General features: G+C 49.2%; 1 protein-coding gene across 15 annotated transcripts in view; it reads right to left on the reverse strand.

Annotated features, from left to right (window-relative positions):
• The window catches only part of LOC116949418 (forkhead box protein P1-like), a 432,818-nt gene that overhangs the window by 89,415 nt on the left and 320,200 nt on the right, over positions 1–23,203 (reverse strand). For all 15 annotated transcript variants that reach the window (XM_076072004.1, XM_076072003.1, XM_076072007.1 and 12 more), the window contains one exon: positions 21,888–22,016. In XM_076072004.1, the coding sequence (XP_075928119.1) occupies positions 21,888–22,016 (129 nt within the window). The remainder of the gene's footprint in view (positions 1–21,887; positions 22,017–23,203) is intronic.

Raw genomic sequence — 23,203 nt, forward strand, 5'->3', positions numbered from 1 at the left:
GTGCCCGTGTGTCCATGTGCCCGTGTGTCCATATAGCCGTGTGTCCATGTAGCCATGTGTCCATGTGCTCGTGTGCCCATGTGCCTGTGTGCCCATGTGGTCTATGTCGCTATTTTACCATAGAGCCGTGTGTCCATGAGTCCATATGCCACATATCCGTGTGTCCATGTGCCCGTGTGGCCGTGTGCTCCAGCGATTTAGAACATTTTTTTTAGAACGTCTCGCTAAGAGGGCCTCTTGCCTTTGTGAGATGTGCCTGCCCTTTATTGGACTTAATTGTAAACTCGCTATTACATCCAATTACCATAACTGCCACATTTCTCTTGCCGTCCCCGGGGAAGTGGGGAATGCAGCATCTACATATGCTTTCGCAGTGCGAGTGTTAGGCTCACTCTCCGCCCAGTCGCTCCTAAACCCCCCCCCCACACCTCCACACTCTCACGTAAACAGCGGTGGCACAGCTGTGCGGTCGCGCTTTTGTGAACGCGGAGATCTGTGGAATGTTCTCCCCGATTCCTGCCTTGGATTCTTCACCTGGGGTTATCGCATTAGCGCTCGAGTAAAAGAGCACTCCAAATATAATCTGTATCCGTGCACGTACGTGTGTGTGTGTATGTGTCTGTGTATGAACCTGGCGACCCGGGTTCGATTCCCGCTCACGGCCAACACCAGTGACGATTATCTGAACCGGTCCCGGGCCTCCCCTAGGTCGACTCAGCCTCAAATGAGTACCTGGTGCGGTGTGTAAACATTGCCACTAGGGAGACAAAGGCGGTCGGGCGTGGTGCTGGCCACCCACCCCCTCGTGTACCGTTCCGGCCTTCATAGGTGCTCGCTAACAGCACTTGCCCCTACAGTCTGTTAAGGCTATACGGGGGATCTTTGTGTATGTATGTGTCTGTGTGTGTGGGTAGCGGTGGTGTATCGGTTCGCGCGCTGCACTACGAACCCGGTGACCCAAGTTCGTTTCACGGCCAACATCAGTGACGATTATCTGAAACGTTCCTGGCCCTTCCCTAGGTCGACTCCACCTCAAATGGGTTCCTGGTGCGGTGCGTAAAACATCAACACTGGGGAGACAAAGGAGGCCGAGCGTGGTGCTGGTCACCCACCCGTCGTGTGCTATGCCAGCCTTCATAGGTGCTCGCTAACAGCACTTGCCCCAACAATCTGTTAAGGCTATACGGGGGATCTTTGTTTCGTGTGTGTATGCACGTATGTTTACAATTATCCGTTTCCAATCTTGTAGGTTATTCGTTTTACTTTGTAGGGATGTGTTACGGATTTTCAGGATTCATACAAAACAAAATGTAAATCCGGCACCAGGTGACATTGCTGTGGTGTAAACGAAGACACTTTTGTAACAGTACATCATTGCTGTGAGACACAAATCCGAATTTTTTTTCTTTAAAAAATCTACACTTTTTTTAAATCTGAAACTCATCCTTGATATGTAGTGTTAGTATGTACTGCATGCAATATGTACACACGGATTGACATCAATTGTCTGTTTAAAATGTGGAAGCTATCGTGTACGTGCTGCTGGTCTGTGTGTGCCTCGCAGTGCACCTAGCCTGGCACAGGAGCCGTGGTGACGTCGCCACACTCAGTGGCCAACGGCGGCCTGCTGCTGCCATGGTATCAACATAACGTAGCATGGGATTCTGGGAGAGAAGTTCAATACCCCCACGATCCCCGCTTTCGTTCCTGGTCATGAATAGAAGTGAAATCTTAACATTGCTTCAGCCGTCCCTCGGTCAACCTAGCCTCGGGTGATCAAATCAAGAACAGTGACGGGAAGACAAAGACGGCTGGCCATGCATGGTGCTGCACAAGCGGTGGCCCCGTACACCTGTGCCGGCCTTAATAGGTGACCGCGAACAACATTTCACCCAACAGCCAATGTGGCTAAATTGAAGGATGTAGTATGGACAAAATTATCTTTGAGCGGTTCGTGTAGTACCGTACACCCGTCGATTCAGCTACCTGGGTTGAATTGCTGGCCGAGGCTAACGAGAATCGACGTCGAGCGATATCTGAACGAGTGCTGCCCCATCCGCAGTAGCCATCGACACGGTGAAGAAGTGCGATCGAGCAATGCCCGTGTGGCCATAAGCGTTAGTCGGGAAGTCGCTCGCTCGTCCAGCAGTGCATTGGCAGCGGACGTCTAACCTAGATGGCCAAGAGGACGGAGACATCGCATGGATTTGCGGTATTTATCATTAAAGAGTGTTGGTGTTAAAAGCAAGAAATAATAAAAACACTTTTATCTTTACGGGCACAATTTCTTACGTGGGCACGCGGTCGCGCGTGTTTGAAACCAACGCTGCTCTGACGGGTAGATAATATAATTATTAATAATAAAGATCGTAATTGCTTTGGTCACCTGCCAATTCGCGCGAAAGTGCACGGGGTGTGTGTGGGTGGGGGGGCCTTCGCCACTCGCCCTTTGCTGTTAACAACTCGCCTCCGTCGCGGCTTAATTCCATGAAGAAAACGGGAAATTAATGAGATGTTTGAGAGGGGTCTCTCTGTGTGTGCGTGCGTGCGTGTTGTCTGCCAAACGTAGAAGCGCGGGGCAGCTTGACGAGCTATCGCCTCGAAAGGACAATAATTGGTGACACGAGCTACGGCGGTGTAAAAAGAAGAAGTGGCTGAGAGAGGAGGCGGAGTCGTGGGGGTGCCGGGAGCCGCCTTCTGACCGACTCCGCAGACGCACAGGGCCAGCAGCCCATAACGCGCGGGTGAACGCGTCTGACCTGGTTAACGCGTGCCACGACACTGCCCCCCCCGAGTGAGAAGATGTAGAAGTGGCGGCAGGAAATAAAACCACGGCGCGGACAGACACCGCAAGCGACGGCGGGCAACACGCGCGCAAAGGCAAAGGCGCCCTGTGTAGCCTTCAACAGACCGCTGAGGCGAGGGCTGTTAGCGAGCGCCTGCGAAGGTCGGCACGGCGCACCTGGGGCGAGTGGCCCGCAACGACGCCCGGCCGCCTTTGTTTCCCCGTGGTTAATGCTCACACACCGCATCGGATACTCATTTATGGCCTGGTCGATTTATTGAGTGGCACAGGACCGGTGCAGGCATTGTCCAGCTCACATTTAGCGCGGCCGGGAATCGAACTGAGGTCGTCGTGTTGGAGGCGTACAGTGGTGATAACCATCAGACACACACACACAAATGCACACAAACAACATAGGTGTAATGCGCGCATACACAAATAGTGTACAAGCGCACACACACACACACGACACACACGCGTGCTCACAAACACAGTATATTTGTTCAGCAGCAGACAAGCTGCACCTTGGGATCACTGCTGCGTTAAATGGCGATATACATATCAGGGCTGACAAGCATCGCTGCATCTCACGCCCTCCCCAGGGCTCGGCTGGCAGATAAAGCACATCATCATCATCATCACCACCACTATCGAGCCGAGGCTGTGGAGGTTTTTGTCGCTTTGCCAGCAAAGTCCTCCTCCCAGTGAAGTGCCTCGAGTGAGCAGCGCTCAGTGGACACGAGCGTCTGAAGCGTGCAATCCGGAACCGTTTTGCATTTGTCGGCGAAGGTGGCTGTGTGCGTCTTTGTCCTTGTGCGTGTGTGTCTGCGTGGTGCTGGACAGCCACGAGGCGACCCCGGTTCGAATCCCGCTCACGGCCAACACCAGTGAGGATTACCTGAACCGGTCATGGTCCTCTCCTAGGTCGACTCAGCCTCAAATGAGTACCTGGTACGGTGTGTAAACATCGCTAATTGGGAAACAAAGGCGGCCTGTCGCGGTGCTGACCACCCACCCCCACGTGTACCGTGCCGGGCTTCATAGGTGCTCGCTAACAGCACTTTCCCGACAAATCTCTTTGGACTATACATGGGATCTCAGTCTTTGTCTTTGTGGTGCAGTCTGTTCGTGTGCTGTGCTGCAAGCCGGCGACCCGAGTTCGATTCCTGTTCTCACGGCCAAATATGCTGATGATTATAACTGGTCCTGGGCCTCCCCGAGGTTCACTCAGCATTAAATGAGTACCTGGTTTGGTGTGTAAAGCATCAGTACTGGGGAGACAAAGGCGGCACGGCGTGGTGCTGGCCAACCACCCCATGTGCCGTGCAGGCCTTGATAGCACGGTTGGCTACGTACGGCGCGACAGAAGTTCAACACACATACATAGGTATTACTCGTTAATGGCACTTGCCCCAACAGTGTGTTAAGGCGACGCGGGGTGAGGGTTGATGTGTGTCTCTATTTATTTGTGCGAATGACAGACGGGAGAGAGGGAAGAGCAGGGATTACGGAGAGGTGCTCACGCACGAGCCTCCCTGTTTCTCTCCCAACTGCGTAGGTCATCGGGACCCCCCCGCCCCAACTCACAACTAAACACTTTTAATGAAGACGATTTAGCAAACTGGCTCGAGACACTTCATATCCAGCGCATGGGGAAGCGAGTCTCTTAAAGTAAGACATTCCGCGCCATCGTCGTCAAAATAGGAGAGTTTCCACCGTTCGCTAAAAGCTACTTTCACAAACGCAACATCTTGCGCGGATTATTACTTTTTCGTTTTTCAAATATCCTACAACTGGAAATACTCACACATCGGGTAAACAATTTTCCCACTTGTGCCTTTGCACGTGGGATTTTTTTTTTAAATCTGTAAATTTTCAACAACAACAAAAAAGGATTGACTCTCGATAAACCTCGGCATCATGGGGGCGACAGTGTGCAGTAGTTTCCGTTCGTGCCAATTTGCAGGGTAAATTGCCACACGTTGAAAATAATGGACTTTGTAATTTACAACTGCTGCGCTCTTACTCCTCCCGTATCATATATTTGGGTGTCGCACAAAATATCACATTATTGTGTGCCCAACGTGCAAAGATACGGCAATACGGTTGTGCGGCACTGTGGTTGTCGCGCCACAAGCAAAAAGTTGTGAGTTCAAATACCGGTCAGGAGTCGACTCAGCCAATAGTCTGTAAAATAAACAATACTTTGAGTTGGTCGCATGGCTTAGGGATTAGAGATCCTGGGTTCAAACCTAGGTTTCAGGACCCTTCTGATCAAACTGTGTTATCATGCGTAGTGAGTTGATGGTCTCAGCCCGGTACCCCAATGACTTACAGAGACAACCATAGACTCACACAGAGACCCAGAGACTCAGAGACTCATAGACTCACATAGACTGAGTTGTGACCAAATCAGGGTTCTCATGTGTAGCGAGTTGATGGTCCCAGCCTGGTCCCCAATGACTTACTGAGACAACCATAGACTCACACAGAGACCCAGAGACTCATAGACTCACATAGACTGAGTTGTGACCAAATCAGGGTTCTCATGTGTAGCGAGTTGATGGTCCCAGCCTGGTCCCCAATGACTTACAGAGACAACCATAGACTCACACAGAGACCCACTGACTCAGATACAGACTCACACGCCGCGAGCGACTCGCGCGCACAAACGGCGCGGGCACGGCCGCTCGCAGTGGCCGTGCCCGGGCACCGGCGGCTGCTGCCGGCGGTGGGCGTCTCCACTCGGCTGGCTCTGCCTTGAACGGTAGAAAGGGCAAGGACACGCGAAGGCCCCGCGCACGCGCGCGCAGAGGGAAGGGGGGGGGGAGACTGAACCGTGAAATTTCACGGACAAGGTACGGTTATTTATATATTAATCAGCGAACCATTTACTTACTCAAGGACGATTTTAAATACCGAACCGCCGGCGCGAGCCGTAAAGCAGAAGGCCCCCTTTGCTTTAAATGTGACTGTGATAAAGCAGATCGACCACGCTCGACATTTCGCTCTGGAGAAGAGGGGGCCCCCGAAGCATCGGTGTCACGATCGTAATAGGGTGGAAGCCCTGGATGGGCACGGTGGACAAGCTCTCTGTCTGTATCTCTCTCTTTAATGGCCGGTGATGGAGATCGTTCCGAACAACGAGTGGTTGGTTACGCGTCTTGCCCGTGCCATTTCAAATGTGTTACCATGGGCAACCCGCCTTGATATCCGTGCCCGATTTTTTTTTTCATACAAAGATAAATTAATTAACACCCCGCGTCTCATATTCCCCGACCACTCTGGCGTACGTTACACTGCATCTAAGCGCGTAATGTACCCTCACCCGCCCACCCAACCCCTTTGTTGAAGCGGCTTTGAAAAATGATAAATACGTCAATAGACACGGAGCTGAGGTCATAACGGCTGGCCGTACACTAATAATAATAATGCGCGTGGCCGTACACTAATAATAATCATTATTAATCCCGCTAAGATCCACGTGATTTCAAAGCGTCTGTCGGCGATCGTCCAGACAATGAACGTTCTTGCACAACGGGGGAAGCGGACGGACGCGTTCAGTTGCTCTGCAAATTAATTAGTAACGTTAACAATCACTCCCAAACAGTGCATTAGACCATCGCAACTGTATAACGGTCATTTAATATTGATTAACGCAGCGCTTGCAATGAATAATGAGTCAATTGTAACAAATATGAATGTAGCAAATATACTTTTTCCTAAAATTACAGTTTAATTTCTAATTCAGATTAACACATACGGGGATACATTATGCACGCATAAATGAGATACGTTGTACATTTAGAATGAAAAAAACATTCACTTTAAACATTAGTCATTTAAATAAGTGAACAATAACATGTATATATGAATTGATATGTTTATTTAATCAGGTAAAGAGTTAACTGAGTTAAAAACAAATCTCCCCCTCAAGAGAGAATTGCGGGAGAGAAAAAATTTAACCTAACTGTAAACACCAAAATACGAAGACAAATAGGAAACCCACAACATTTTACAGAAACTAGAAAAAAAACGAAACCGGGAAACTTGTGACCAGCAAAACGAGCAACGTTTGTGCCGTCACATGGCTGAGCGTTTGCCGCAATTTTCGCAAAGGTTCGCGGTTCGAACCCCGTGGCCAACCCTGGCTAATACTGGCCAGGTGCACCGACGATCAATTATGCGAGCCGTGCGCTTCGTTAAAGATCCTGCGCACGTTGTTCCAAAACGAGGTGGGCCCCCCCCCACGCCCCCCCCCACGCCCCCCCCAACGCCCCCCACGCCCCCCCCCCTGCGTGTGGCGGGCGTCACAGTCCAAATTGAACTTGACCCCTGATTGGGTAGAGCCACTCAGCAACGTCGCACACCGACAGGCAACACTATACACGTATGTGAAGCATAGCAGCTCCTTCGCGATAACTGTGCCCGATAATAATGGCTCGAATACCAAAAAAATATTCCAATTCTTCATCTTATTGTTAAGAACTACTTTTATAGTAACTAAAATGTCGAATTATAGTATATAGGTTTAGAAAATGATAGAAGCGCAGACAGTATATAATGTACAAAAATAATCACACGTTGGTATTTTACCATGATAAACTTACAACGTGCAAGGCTATTGGTTAAGTTAATCTCAACTGAAATGCTTAGATTTAAGGATCCATTCAGGAATATTATTCTACATCTGATGAATGCCTGCAAACCATAAGGCACAATGTACAGCCACTTAAAAATAATAATAGCTTAACATTTAAGCGTTAGTTCAATTACCCCACGATAAAACACATTCGCAGCGAGGGTGGCCGGTTTCGGTGAAATTATTTTCTTAAACGAATGTCACTTTTGCGTGAAATCAAGTCCTTTATTCCCACGTGTTATTATCACAGCAACCGGCCCCTGCCATCAAAATGTGGAATTTCCACCGCCGACGGATGTATCGCCCCTGTCCCAAGTACATTCGAGCACTGAGGCACCCTGACCCTTTATTTTTTTTTAATTTTCCCCCCGACCGAAATTCTTAACAACAAAACCAAGACGGCGACGGGAGCATTATTTGCCTCCTAACCATTTAATTAGATGCACTCTACGCGTCAGACTCGCGGAGGGCATTGCGCTGAGCCACACAAGCTGCCCCCGTGCTACGAAAATCCCTTAAGCTGTCACCTCTCTGTGCCCGGGGGAGAGAGCGCGGGGGGGGGGGGGGTGTAGAGAGAGGAGGGGGCAGCCTTGAGGGAGTCAGCAGGGGCAGAGGGAGTCGAAGGATTCGGAGCCGGCGAGCGGGGAGGAAGCGCTGAAAGCCTGACTCTGCCGAGCTACCGAGATAATTATGTCATTACAGCAGCACCAATCGAGTGTGGCCAGACGCAGTGGAAAGACAACAGGGATAAATCAGACGGAACCTGTCTGCGCTGTGAATTATGAATGCAATTACACGTGATTACTTCACGCAGCGCCGATCATTCTTTTCGGAGCAGCCATAACTATTATGAGTAACTAGCGGTGCATCGCATGCTGAATTCCTCATAATTTATATGAAAGGGGACGAGATAAGAGCAGAAAGGAGCGAAATGGAATTGCACGGTTTAATCAGCCTGTTCTGGATTTACAGTCGGAGAATGCTGCACTGGGTAGCATTTCATTCATCATTTAATCCCGGCCCTAATGTGCAGTTTGAGCTGAGGTTGCAAATGCCCTTTCATGTCTGTGCTTTATTATCGCCCGCTGCTAATGTGATGGCGTACATTAAACACGTTGGAAATTTGAATACATTTATAATGTTACACTGGTCAAGTGGATTTCGCTCCGAGGAAAATGGAAGCTATGTTTCATCCGGCATGTAGCCCCGCTTTATTTTATAAAAGAAATGGCCATTTGTTAAAAGCAATGTGATACCGCAGAAACACAAATTCAAGGGAGGGAAGCGTGGGTGGGGTGGATGGGTGGGTGGGGTGGATGGGTGGGTGGGTTAGTTTGGGTGGGTAGGTGGGAAAGAAATGTGAATTGATGACTTCATCGGACTTAAAACTTTTCCCAAAACCAACTGGGCAAACAACCCAAAGCAAGACCCTCCTGACACTGAGTCTTGAGACTCAGGTGAGATATTCCTTGGTGAATAAATGAATAAATAATTGTTATTTTTACAAATGTATTAATGAACACGAGACATTTGGCGTCATTATGCCGGAATTGGTTTGCGGGTCCTTCAAAAGAAACACACAAATACATGTTATTTCATTAGCAGAATACTAAAAAAAAGGTGACATATGGCTAAATTAGTGAAAACCATATGTTAAAATAAAATTTCCTTGAGAACTCCCAATCTTATTCACATAAGTACTATTACACTGAATGCATGTAGTACAATACGAACGCAAACCCACGTAAACATCTTATAATAATTACCGTCGCACACCGGCACGCCACGAATGCAGCTCGTGCCGAGGTGGGTGTTGTATTTCACGGTGTCTTTCCAAGCAGGAAACCAAATTGAGGAAGAGGAAATCACAATATGACAAACGGATCTATATTAGCGGCTGCGGTCTGCCCGCTGAACGACAGGGGAAATCTCGCTTCGATAGCGACGGCTCTCACGAGCACAGCCGCTCTCTGATGAAATGCTAAATGTGCACGACCGCGCTGAAACGTCTTCGCAGGCGCACGGCACTCGCGATCCGGAGGTCGCCACCAGTTCCAGCCCGTTGTGCAGGTCATGCGTGGGGGGGGGGGGGGGGCAAAGTGAGGGTTACTCCCAACTCTTGTCAAATCGCTAGCCGTGGTGCTAACGTTTTAAAAAATAATAATAATACAAACCGCCACTTTTTTGGTTCTTTCGGTAAGTCACGTAGAATGAGAATAAAATAATAAATTGATAAAATAAAATAACACAATAATATTCTCACGACGTTTCGGCCACAACACAAGCGGCCTTCATCAGGGTGAAGGGACGAGCTTTAAATCGAACCGCCACTTCTTTCAAATGTTTCTTGCCGTTGGTTTTTCACACCTGATGATGACCGTTTGCGTTACGGTCGAAACGTCGTGAGAATTTTATTGTTTTATATATATTATTATTTTATTGTTTCCCTTCAACGTGACTTTACCGAAAGAACCAAGAATATCTTGCCAAGACGTCTGGGTCAGCGTCGAAGAGTAGGCCAAAAATTACGCTCTCTACAGGGGCTCCCGAGGGCACCCTCGAGTGGAGGCCACTCAGGCAGAAGTAGCGTGAGCAAGTCTCTACTACCTATACCTTTCACTTATTTTATTTTCCTAATAGACAGTGGTTTGGGATTGCCAATTTGGCTAGTTGGTGCGATTGGCAGAGCACCGGTCTCACTATACGAAGGTCGTGAGTTCGAATCTGGGTCAGCAGTGGACTCGTCTTCCCCATGGGGTTGATCAAATCTCTACCAGTGTGTGGACGTAAGCAGTGGCAGCCGCTTGGTTGTTTGGCTCTCTACAATAGCAATGTGGATGTCCTACGACTGGCGTGGGGCAACCACATCACGTCGGCACTGCCCAGTGCGCCTTTCCTTGAACATTTTGCCTTTTGATTATTCACCACAACTACTAGGCCAAATCCAGGGTGTCCTTTAAACCAAGATGTGAGTTGCGTAGCCGCACCTGGCTGAGAACGTAATTCGGTTAATAAGACACGGGTAATTCGGTAGATTTTGTTAATGAAATATAGTAATATATGAACCGCCGGTGCTTTACCGCAGAACTTGAGAAAATTCTTTGATACGATGCAGAAGGAAGTAATTTGAATTGCGTTTTAATCTAGCTAAAGGAATTGGCAGTGCATTGGCTTACATTTAAATGGGCAAAGTATACGGTTCATTCAGAAATCACGTCTCTCAAGCCTAAAAGGCCACATTACGATGAAAGTGAGTATTCTTAGAGGCCAGGGTTATCTGAATAATACATAAACTGAACAAAAATACATGTACATCTCACCCAAGAGGGAGATAAAAAGTCAGAATCAGAATCTGTATTTATCCTGGAGGAATCCGATATGCTATGAAGCACTTCGGATTCAGCTTCAGAATGGCATTTCTCTCGCAGGACTGGATTCTGTCACTGTAAGCGAGCACCTATTAAGGCTGGTATTGAACTAGAAGTGTGGTGGCATGATCAGTGAGTTCCACGGCAGCGTGCATTTGCTTCTTCAGAGTTCCGGAGAGGACATGCTGAACCAATCATTCATCGCAGGCCAAGTCAACCTCGAGAAGACCAAGACCAAGGATTGATATCATTTGCCATCGGTGTTGTACATAACCGGGAATTAAACTTGTGTCTATGGGAATGTAGTCGTCTTCCAATCTAACAGCACCAGTCATCTACACCCAAAGACAAAGATCTTAACAGACTGTCTGGGCAAGTGCTGTTAGTGAGTACCACATATGAAGGCCGGCACGGCACACAAGAGGTTGGGTGGCCAGCGCCACGCACGGCCGCCTTTGTCTCCCCAGTGGCGATGTTTACACACACTACACCAGGTACTCATTTGAGGTTGAGTCGGCCTAGGAGAGGCCCAGGACCGATTCAAATGATCGTCCGTGGTGTTTTCCATGAGCGGGAATCAAACTCGGGTCGCTGGGTTCGTTGTGCAGCAGCGTGCTAACCGTTCCCCTTAACAGCACCAGTCACACACCCACACATTCCATGCGCATACACACAAATGCATGTAAATTGCATAAACTGACAGAGATTATAGAATAATAACTATATACCAAAACAAAGCAAGCATTACAATTTTTTTTACATTAATGGATATTGACTCTATACAATAAGCCTAACGTTTCGGTAATCGTCGCATGATTGTGTAAAATAAATACACTTTTGTAAATAGATATCTAAAAAAATATTATAAAAATGCTACGGTTTAATGAGTTTAGGATCTGTTCAATACATTTAAATTGCTTTGCAATAGAATTTGGTTTCCAGATAGCGGGTCCTTTTTTTCTCTTTTTCCAGAAGAGTGGTAAAATGCAGCGCTCGGAGTTATAACCGGAATACTTATTGTGACTTTGAAAAAGTGAACAGTAATAGGATTAGTTTCATTGCAGCTCATCACTTTATCCAATGTTACTAAAATAAGAACATGGTTGTGCATATCATGAATTTTAGCAATGAACAAGACGACGACTTCTGTCGCGCTGCCAGGAATAAGAATGTGTAAACTGCTCTCAAAATTGGCCAAAGGTAAAACATGAACAAAGCTTAATTACAGCTCCTTCACATTGTACATCAATAATTACCAGCGTGCGAGAGTCTCACTTTTTGTTTTAAATAAAAGTAATAATTTGACTTTTCTTTTTTTATGATTTCACTGCTTTCACAATTTCATAAAATGCGTTGTCTGTGTATAATGTCGACAATGGCCGATGACTGAGAATAAATTACTTGAGGAGTGGCTGGATTGGGTGAAACGCAACCGATCAGATCATGCTCCGACAGAGAGATGGAGCGGTGAAATACTCTGCTTGTGTACGGGTGCTAGTAGGTAGCTGTGTGTGTGTGTATAGTGGGGAGCGGTAGTGTAGCGGTTAGCGCGCTGCGCTATCAACCCGGCGACACGGGTTCGATTCCCGCTCACGGCCAACACCAGTGACGATTATCTCAACCGGTCTCGGGCCTCCCCTAGGTCGACTCAGCCTCAAATGAGTACCTGGTGCGGTGTGTAAACATTGCCACTAGGGAGACAAAGGCGGTCGGGCGTGGTGCTGGCCACCCACCTCCTCGTGTACCGTTACCGGCCTTCATAGGCGCTCGCTAACAGCACTTGCCCCTACAGTCTATTAAGGCTATATGGGGCATCTTTGTCTTTGTATAGAGGTATGTGGATGGCTGTGTGAGTGGGACCTGGGAAGGTGGGTGGTGGGTGGTTGGCCGGTGCTAGCTCAGTGCTCTGACAGGCCCTGTGAGCCACTTAGGCAATCACACAGAGCAACAATAACACCGATACGCACAGAGTCACTGATGCGCTGCAGGTTACATCTCTTAGAAAAGGTCAAAGTGGTTTCATGCTCAGATTAGAAGAGGGCTCTCGCTCACGCCGTGTTTACGGCCCTGAGGAAGTGATGGGAATTCCACATTCCTATGACAGGAGTCAAGGCAAGCACGCTCCATTTATTGACAGAGATGAAGCGCCGAGTTGGCACCCGGCTGGGATTGGAAGTCTCAAAACGTCTGAGTGCGAGTCACGTGCTCTAAACCACAGCGCCAGCCGTCTGTAATTAAGCGTGAAGCCCTTCATGCTTACCGAATGGCCTTCTCAAAAGAACCGTGACACCCTCCCGAAGATACGTAACTCGGCGCACAAAGCTCGGTCAACAGCACCACACGTGGAACACTCTGCTTTGGTGAGCAATGCACAGGTTTCGCTCGCTCTACGCAGTGGTGGTAGTCAAGGCAAGCAGTGGTGGTAGTAGGAGTAGATGCATGCCATCCGAAAAAGGGTGCACAAGGCGAAACCTGCACTCACATTGGGCGCATGGTCACCCAGCCCACAACGCACCGCACGCGGAGACAGCTGCCTGCCGAGTAGCGCACACAGTACATACACAGTATATACACAAACACACACGGCACACCCACAGTATACACACAGTACACCAGGGACGTGCGGTATACTCCAATGAAAATAGTTGTTACGAAAAGTGTTATAAATGTCATTTCTGTACGACTCCAATCATTTTTAGAGTCAAAATCGCCAAATTTTCGGAGCTCCGCTGCAAATACAGGAAGAGACGAGAGGTGAGGCAGCGACGCGCTCAGCCTCCCCTCTGATTGCGCAACCCCTCAGTAACTGGATGGAGCGCGGGCAATAAGCGCGTGCTTGTTACTATCTCAGTACGTCACCAATGTAATGTTTGTAGACCCCTTCATTTCATGCCCTCGCCTTCCATACTCCAGGTAACTTATATCACTTATGTGTATAAAGATATTTAGGCTCGCTGGTCTCGTCATGAAACTGCAATGAAAAAGCACCAGGGGAGGCAGCTATCACATCTGCCTCACTGAGGGGGACGTGTCTAACACGCCCCCCTCAATGAGGACACGCCCCCTCAGTGAGGCCACGCCCCTCCGTGAGGTCACGCCCCCCTCAGTGTGTGAATCTGGCTCTGACACTAGCCAGTGGCCTCCCCAGCCATTGACCTCACCGCACGTCACTGCAGTGCACAAACAGTACACACACAGTACACACACAGTACACAAACAGTATACACAGTAAACAAACAGTATACACACAGTACACACAGTATATACACAGTACACACACAGTACACAAACAGTATACACACAGTACACACACAGTATACACACAGTACACAAACAGTGTACACACAGTACACACACAGTATATACACAGTACACATACAGTACATACTCAGTACATACAGTACACACAGTATACACAGTACACACAGTATATACAGTACACACTCAGTACACACAGTACACACACAGTATACACAGTACACACACAGTGCACACACAGTACACACACAGTATATACAGTACACACTCAGTACACACAGCACACACACAGTACACACACAGTACATACACAGTACACACACAGTACATACACAGTACACACACAGTATACACACATATTTTTGGTTCCTTCGGTAAAGTCACGTAGAAGGGAAACAATAAAATAATAAAAATATAAAACAATAAAATTCTCACGACATTTCGACTGCAACACAAGCAATCATCATCAGGTGTGAAAACCACAACAAGAACATTTGAAAAAAAGTGGCGGTTTTTTAACGTTAGCATCACGGATAGCGATTTGACAGTTTGTTCAGATGGACGAGTCCATCTATGTTCGGAAAAGAGGAGGGGGGAGACGAAAAATAATGGATGCGGTCTGAAAGCCACCTTAAGCGTGATCAATCAATTAAGACCCGAAATAGTTTATTAAATCCTTCCAATGATTGCTAAGCCAGAATCCATCTTCTCGGTTGAAATTGTCTCTGTGTTTGTATATGAGGATAGCCTCATGAACGAATCTCTCATGGTAGCCAGATGTCTTGCAGAGAACCTCTGTCTTGGAGAAGTCAATGTCATGTGAGCCTACTGAATTATAGCAGTGATCTGCCACGGCCGAGGTGTTGGTCCTACCGTGTTTTAGCTCTGCTTTGTGTTCATGAATGCGGTCCGAGACATGCCGTTTGGTTTCTCCAATGTAACTACTACCACAGAGGCAACTTAGTTTGTAGAAGCCAGGGTACTGTATATCCAGAATCACATCTTTTACAGACGGAACCAGATCATGGATTTTATGTAATGTGTTGAATCGGACCCGGATCTTGTGTTTGTTTAAGATTTTGGAGATATTTTTTTGTGATCCCTGCAATGTAGGGTAAAGTGATGGTTTTGAAAGGCTCCTCAAGAGGGTCCTTCTTCTTGAGGACCCCCATAATGGAACATCTTCGCCGGTTAGAAACATTTAGGCTGGCCTGCCTACGGTCCATCCTGGGTTTAACCAGACTGGATTGTGTGAGGAGCTCACAAATCCTTGAAAGATCTGGGCAAGGTCCCATCGGTGAGCTCCTCCGGCGGGCAAGGCTGCGATGGCTGGGTCATGTGGCCCGCATGCCCAGCCACCGCATGCCGAAACAGCTTTTGTTTGGCCGGATCAAGGGGGCTAAACGGGCGCAGCACGGGCTAGAGAAGAGATGGAGTGATGTGGTACAGGAGGACGTGGAGCTGAGTGGACTTGCCGATGACTGGTACCAGCGGTGTCAAGATCGGCCTATGTGGAGGAGGCTCTTGAAGGACGCTACTGGGCAGTTGGAGGTAGTCGCCCTCCAACAACAACGGAAGGCGGAGGAGCGACGCTCACAACAACGAGCGGAGCGCCGGGTGCCTAAAGCACAGCAGGTTGGCACAGTAGGGGGCACAGGTGGTGCATCAGCCAGTCATCTCGGTCACCTTAGTCAATCGACCCGTGGCACTTGGGTCTGCCCCGTGACCTCCTGCCAGCGGGCGTTCGACACTTCACGTGGCCTCAAGGTGCACATGTCCTGGCACAAGCATCGTGGTGACGTCACCGCCACTTAGTGGCGAATGGCGGTTGTTGTTGGTGTTGTTGGTGGAGGTGGTGGATGTGCTTGAGAAGTGCATCGCGAGCACGCAACTTGATGCCAGAGGTTGGCTGAGGTCTGGTGGGGGGCTGGGGGGGGAGGGTGCTGTGGGGGGCTGGGGGGGGGCTGTGGGGGGGGGGCTGTGGGGAGGGGGGGGGCTGTGGGGGGGGCTGTGGGGGGGACTGTCGTTGTTTGCCAGTGCAGTGCCCAGTGTGGGGGTGCCCGGCTGTTCTGCGAGGGGGGTAGCGCAGAGGAAGAGGTCACAAACCCTCATCCGAGGCATGTGACAATTTTCCCTGATTAGCCTCTATTACAGACCGCCGCTGTCTACTTGGATTACGTGATTGACGCATTGTGGGGGGGGGGCGAGGCGGGGGGAATGGCATAGAACAACAAACAGCCACGGCGGGGTCCATTGTACAAAAAACCATCCCCACGTGTTGCTCGGCAACAGCCCAGCCTCGTGCCCGTGGCGCTCCGAGAGCGCGTGCACTCCAAGTCGAGTCAGGAATGTGCCGGTCAAACTTCGAGCCGTGGGGCCACAATGGGGTTCGGCCGGAGAGCGGCGTTCGAATCCGTGGAGCATTTCGTGTCCACCGTCTCCTGCCCCGCGTGGGCCAGCGGCACGGGCGTCGCCTTGCACCTCACCCCACGTGTGCAGGCAAGGGCCACGTGGGCATCGTGTGCAGGCTAGAGTCACGTGGGCATCGTGTGCAGGCTAGAGTCACGTGGGCATCGTGTGCAGGCTAGAGTCACGTGGGCATCGTGTGCAGGCAAGGGCCACGTGGGCATCGTGTGCAGGCAAGAGTCACGTGGGCATCGTGTGCAGGCAAGAGTCACGTGGGCATCGTGTGCAGGTAAGAGTCACGTGGGCATCGTGTGCAGGCTAAAGCCACGTGGGCATCGTGTGCAGGCAGGGGCCACGTGGGCATCGTGTGCAGGCAAGAGTCACGTGGGCATCGTGTGCAGGCTAGAGTCACGTGGGCATCGTGTGCAGGCAAGGGCCACGTGGGCATCGTGTGCAGGCAGGGGCCACGTGGGCATCGTGTGCAGGCAAGAGTCACGTGGGCATCGTGTGCAGGTAAGAGTCACGTGGGCATCGTGTGCAGGCTAGAGCCACGTGGGCATCGTGTGGAGAAAGGAAGTGGCCACACGTCCCGTCGGGTTCAAAGGGCGCGCCCATTGGAGGTCCAAAGGGAGTTCAGCTGCCGCTGCTGCTATTGTCTCCCCGACGCCGATGTTCAGCCACCGCGCCGAGTCCCTCCTCATTGGAGGCTCATTGGATTTCACTTTAGGGTGGTGACCGTCACGAACAAAGGCGAAAGATGAAGGTCCCCCGTGTAGCCTTGACACAGTGTTGAAGCCAAGTGCTGCTAGCGAGCACCTACGAAGGTCGACGCGGAACACGAGGGGTGGGTGGCCAGCACCACGCCTGCCCGCCTTTGTCTCCTGAGTGACGACGTTTATACATCACAATAGGTGTTGTGCTCCTTTAAGGCTGAGTCGACCTTGGAGAGGTCCAGGACGAGTTCAGATAATCATCACTGGTGTTGGCCATGAGTGGGAATCGAACTCGGATTACCGGGTTCGTAGCATAGTGCACTAACTGCAACATCATCGCTCCCCATACACACGCATGCACAAAGGCAACGTTCCCATATATAGCCATTCAAGTGTTCGGGTAAGTGCTGCTGGTTAACACATAAGGGGGGTGGGGGTGTGGCCAGACCCATGCCAGCTGGGTATGGGGCCAGCCACACCACCCCAACGGGGTGATCAATGTTTGGCCTTCGTCTCCCCCAGTGGTATTTATACACACCACAGTCGGAACTCGTTTAAGGCTGAATCGACCTAAAGGGAGACACGGGTCCAGTTGAGGATGTAACTCGGGTCGCCAAACTCGCGGCGGAGCGAGCTGACTGCTTACACCATGGCACCCCACGCGTGCGGGCACACGTAGTGCCACGGTGGCTAGGAGATGTTAACTACCTCGCTTGGTATGCAGGAGGACTCGTGGGTGAGATACCGACCCTGACGCCTGCTGCTGCTGTATATTTGGAGTTTGCGTATCTCTCTCCCCGTGGTCGCGTGGATTTTTCTCCGGGTCCTCCGGTTTAATTTTCCGCATTTAGAATGAACATCACGCGTTTAGAGTATTTGGCTGCTATAAATTTCCACGCTGAGCTATCATTTGTGGCCAGGTCGCTTCTGAAAAAATATATTTTTTGCTCAGTGGGGCCTGACCTGGTAAAATTACAAAGTTATTTCGTTGAGTATGTCTGAACCGCGAGAGAAAAAAAAACATCGTTTCGTTGGGGCAAGCGCCTTCTTTAACGTTCCCCTCCTCTGTTTGTCGAGCGAACACAACAACCCACTTAGAAGCCCCCCCCCCCCCCCCAGTGCCGTCCGCCTGACAGTGCCGGGACATTTCGAGTGAAGCCCTTGCTAAGGGCGCTACAACCGCTTGTCAATATAGTCAATCATAGCTCTGCGAGAGAGCTGTATAACACAGGGCCGGCACAGCAGCAGCAGCAGCAGACATCTCCTGATAAAATATTTATTCACTTTATAAACAGCGGCGGCCCTCGCATATAGTTTAGGCGTGAACGCGTTAAGATTTACAGCGGCGGGCGCATTTGTCACGGTTTTGGACGCGCCCTGCTCGTTTAAACAACGGCACTGGCAGAGCGCGCGTTCTCACTGTCGGCTTATTCACATTTCGGGGGGAGGGGGGCAGTAGAAATCTGTTTGCGGTAAACTTTCATCGTGTGACAAACAGCCCCATACAAAAAAACACACTGAGATGAAAGCAAAAATATACTGCAATAAATCCTAACGCGCATTTCTTTCCGCTACTTTCGAGTTGTTAGGTCCCGGAGGTGGGGTGGAAGCCTCGGATTTCAACCGCCACTTTTATTTATATTCAACATCGCCAAGCGCAAAAGGCCAACAAGGCGCAAGCCACCCAGTGGCCAGTAACAAACGGCACGATTGACGGTGTCATAGATTTGAGAGAAAAAATATATATAGCTCTCGACTTGAGCAAGGTTGTAAGAACTTGGAAAGAGTGAAGCATTGCGAAATGTTCCCCCGAGCGTTCCAAGATCGTTCTTGGTTAATTCCACCTGCAAGGAGTGAGAACTTGGATACCGGACCTTCGATAGCGAACGCGGGAAAACATATTTTAAGGAGCTTTCCGCATGCGGGAAGAAACCGAAGTGCCGACAAGAGAGTCCGTTGCGTTGCGGAAGACAACGCTCAAACTTCCACATGGATGAGTTCATAAACCCGCTCGCTGTGGTGCTGTCAGCGTATGAACTCCCAGCAGCCGAGTGTAGTTGGGAGTTCCACAAAGGCGTGCGATCCACCAACCCCTGCCTGTCCAGGCACGTGTGTATGGGTGTGCATCACCGTGCCTCGACGTCCTGCGTGATCCACCAAAACCCGAACGTTTAAGCCTCTGCCTTAGAAGCCACGATTCTTCCCCTTCACTCAGACCTTGTGAGCACTTCCAACAACACTCGGCACAACCACCAGGGCTGCCTGAGGCTAGGTGGTGGTGCTGGCCCATTTGGAGCCCGCATCATAAATTACGTTTTGGGGGCTCCCCTTAACAAATGTAGAAAATCCTAGGCAGATGACGGAAGAGATATAGATAAGATATGTAGATTTAGTGATGCAATAGAGAATGTAGACAAAAGAGAGTTGTAGTGAGGATGAGAGGAGAGAGACGCAAGCAAGATAAGAGATTTTGATTTAAAGCTTTCGTGACTGCAGTAATTCATATTCTTAGCTCTTTCGGTAAAGTCACGTTGAAGGGAAACAATAAAATAATATTGTTTTATATATATTTTATTGTTTCCTTTCAACGTGACTTTACCGAAAGATCTAAGAATATAAGATAAGAGATGATAGGTCGATTAGCGTTTAAATGTTAATTAGTTCATTATATTAATTAGGATTAGAATTTTAGTTGATATAATTTGACGCGCCCATATTTTAGGAATTCGGAGCCCCCCCCGCGCCCCCCTCCTCAGCGACACGGGGCCCTTAGCTTTTGCCTAGCGTGCTATGAGCCAGCGCCGCCTCACCGCAGCGGGTCACCCAGCAGCTAAGACGAAGACGAAGACACTTGAGTTTCTCTGTCGCCACTGTCGCTGGTTTAAGTGGCGAACCTGCACGCTCTTCCTCCCCACCCCCCTGCAGCCCCGTGCCCAGCAGCCGTTTAATAGTCCCAGGACACATCGACGGGGGTGCCCTATTCAGAGCCGTAATCTGACGGGTTCTGTACAATTAAAGCCAAACAAGTGACATTTGGAGTATCCTCATGCGTGTAAGTGCAACTTGATCTAGACTGTTAACCTGCACGAATGGAAGCTACTGATGGGAGCGGGCCCGTGCCGCCTCTCTCCAGCTGGTAATTGCGCAATTATTCTTCTCATCAAAGCGGCTAATAATGAGCTAATTAAGTTAATTGTTAACAGAAGCCAGAGCAATCCCCAAGTGACCCTGGGCCACGTGGCGCACACTTGATGTGGAATAAATGCTGACAATAAAGCCAGGAGCTGCACAACACAGCGAGTCCTCTGAGCTGAAGACAAGCAGCAGTATCACTGTTGCAAGCTGTTTTGTCGCATATGTTGTGAAAATGCACGTGCTAATTTTTGTTTGTTTACATTGTGTTTGCTTTTGTTTTGCAATGCAAGACGGATTTTTAGTTTTCGTTGCAATGCCTTGCTCTGGCAATTTTAACAGGAGAGTGAGTGGCCTATTGTAGGCCTGATTTCATACCCCCCCACCCTCTCATTTTGCCTCAGTGGCCCAGCCCAGACAGTTGACCTGAACCAGGTAAGGAATCTAGTCAATTGATTGTGGCCTGTGCAGGCAATTGCAAAACATTAAAAAATGTCATCATAGGACAAAATAATAATGATATATAAAAGTTAAATAACTATGATAAAAGTTCCAATTTATGAGTGAAAAACAATCAAAACAGTTTTTACGTGGAATATCTGCACACATTGGCGACCATTTTATTTTTCCATTTGCGTTGCCTCTGACAACGCGAGTGTCAATCTCACGTGACATGACTCCAGCCCAATCACAGCGAGAGAGCATGTGTGTGACAAGACATCTATTTGAAATAATTTATGGACAAGGGTGAAGTTCGGTTGCAAATCAACATTCAGGAGCATATATATGATTTCGAAGTTATATATATATGATATGGAAGCTAAATACATTCAGAAGCTATATTACACCAAATTGTATTTTATATAATGGCCTATTCTTGCGAATAATGCTACTGGAGAAATCTAAAACATACAAATCATATCAGATGGTGCCAATACCCAGCAGAAATTACCAACTCTATGCAAACTGGCTCAGCGTTGATATTTTTGGCTGCAAAGTTATACGCAGCCCCGTTATTACACCAGCGATTGTAACCACAGCAACAGGGAACCCAAAATGAACTCAAACTGAACGTGAGTGAGTGAAGGAATGAGAACTGTGGAAAGTAGGTGGAGATGCACCGCTTGCAATGCCGTGCCTCCGTTTCCCGACAACACACGAGGCAAAAAGGGGCCCAGTTGGTACCACTTGAGGTGACATGCACGATGGGCAGTTATCTCTGACTGTGTTATGGACACACTTCATATTAAATGTTTTATTCCGTAGATGTTCGATATCACGCAAGTTATTAGTTTGTTGTACTTCCCCCGTACCTCCGATTATCACGGGTGGCTATGTACGGTGCCAAAGAAGTTCAGCATACAAGTTTTTTTTTTTCTCCAAATGATATTCTCTATCAAACACGCTATGTTACCTACCTATGATAAAAAGAAAAATTTCCTCTCCTAAAAAGCTACCCTAACTTACAAATTTGTGATCTAGAAATAAAACATTTCAAGATATGTCACCCCGGGTGGTGGTATCGACAAGCCATCTTTTGGGGCCAGTGGCTTGAAAATGACCGCTTAACCCTCCGTGCTTACTTCAAAAACTGTCCGTACTCTTCGCAGACCGCCTCGCAGCCCGGCCACTTGCACACGCCGTGCCCGAAGAGCGCGTGGCTGCTGCTGATGCTGCCTCCGCTGCCGCTTCCCAGATCGTCCTGCGTGCTGCTGCAAACACACAGAGAGAGGAAGGAGGGGATCCTCGCTTACTTCAACGATACGCCATTCTTATCTTACCAGGTAAGGCCCACTGAGCTATGTAGCTCTTTTTCAGAAGTAATCTGGCTATCACAAATGATAGCTCAACGAAGTGGCTTATCATGTGGACATTTATACAAGCCAACTACTCGAAATGCATGTTCCAAATCATGGAGGGAAAACCTGCAGGGCCCAGAGAAAAATCCACGTGACCACGGGGAGAGAGATGTGGAAACTCCACATATACAGGCGTCAGGGTTTGTGATCGCACCCACGACCTCCCGCATTTAAGGCGAGGTAGTTAACATCTCGCCACCGTGGCACTAAGTCTCACAGAGGTTTTCTGTGGACCGTGGAGGTGCGGATACAGAGGGGCGGGATGCGTTGCAAGTATCTTCAAGGGGTCTGGTAAAGGTACCAGGTATCTGCATCGCATGCTCCAAAAAGTGACTGAGGAGTCCACAGAGTGACAAAGCATGCCAGAGCAAGATCTGTACGCCAGCTCACAAACCCCACAGAGACCGCTACGCGGGGGGCTGCCAACTGTCCTCGTCCTGACTTGACCAAGGCACCCTCTTGATGAGGTAGCTGACCAGGGAAATCTGCGAGTCATCCTAGGACATCATGAATCCCAGGTTTCCTCAGTTGCTTAATAGAAATAATATGCGACTCAAGACAGTGAGGTTCTATGTAGTTCTCCCCTCTTCCGGAATTATTAAATATTCCACTTCCCACGAGGCATTACGGGGTTTTTTGTTGGGACGTGAAGAGGCGGCAAGCCTACGTGTGACTCTTGTTTCATTCAGTGGTGAAGTATGGAGGGGGGCAGTGGGGGGCTGCTGGTTTCCCCCTATGGCCTTAACAAACCGTTTGAGCAAGTGCTGTTCAGGAGCATCAATACATTTCGGGTACAACACACGACGAGCAGGTGGTGGTGTGGCCAGTGCTGAAATTTACACACCGCACCAGATACTCATGTGTGGCTGAGTCGACCTAGGGGAAGCCCAGGACCGGTTCAGATAATCGTCAACGGCGTTGGACGTGAGCAGGAATCGAACTCGCTGGATTCGTAGCGCTGTGCGCTGACCACTGCGCCACCGCTCTGCGTACACGCACTCACAATGTCCCGGTGTGACGTACAGATTTCCCTGGACAGC

Source organism: Petromyzon marinus, chromosome 36 (genome assembly GCF_048934315.1).
Source record: "Petromyzon marinus isolate PM22_M1 ecotype Great Lakes invasive population chromosome 36, UKy_Petmar_22M1.pri1.0, whole genome shotgun sequence".
NCBI classification, from domain to species: domain Eukaryota; kingdom Metazoa; phylum Chordata; class Hyperoartia; order Petromyzontiformes; family Petromyzontidae; genus Petromyzon; species Petromyzon marinus.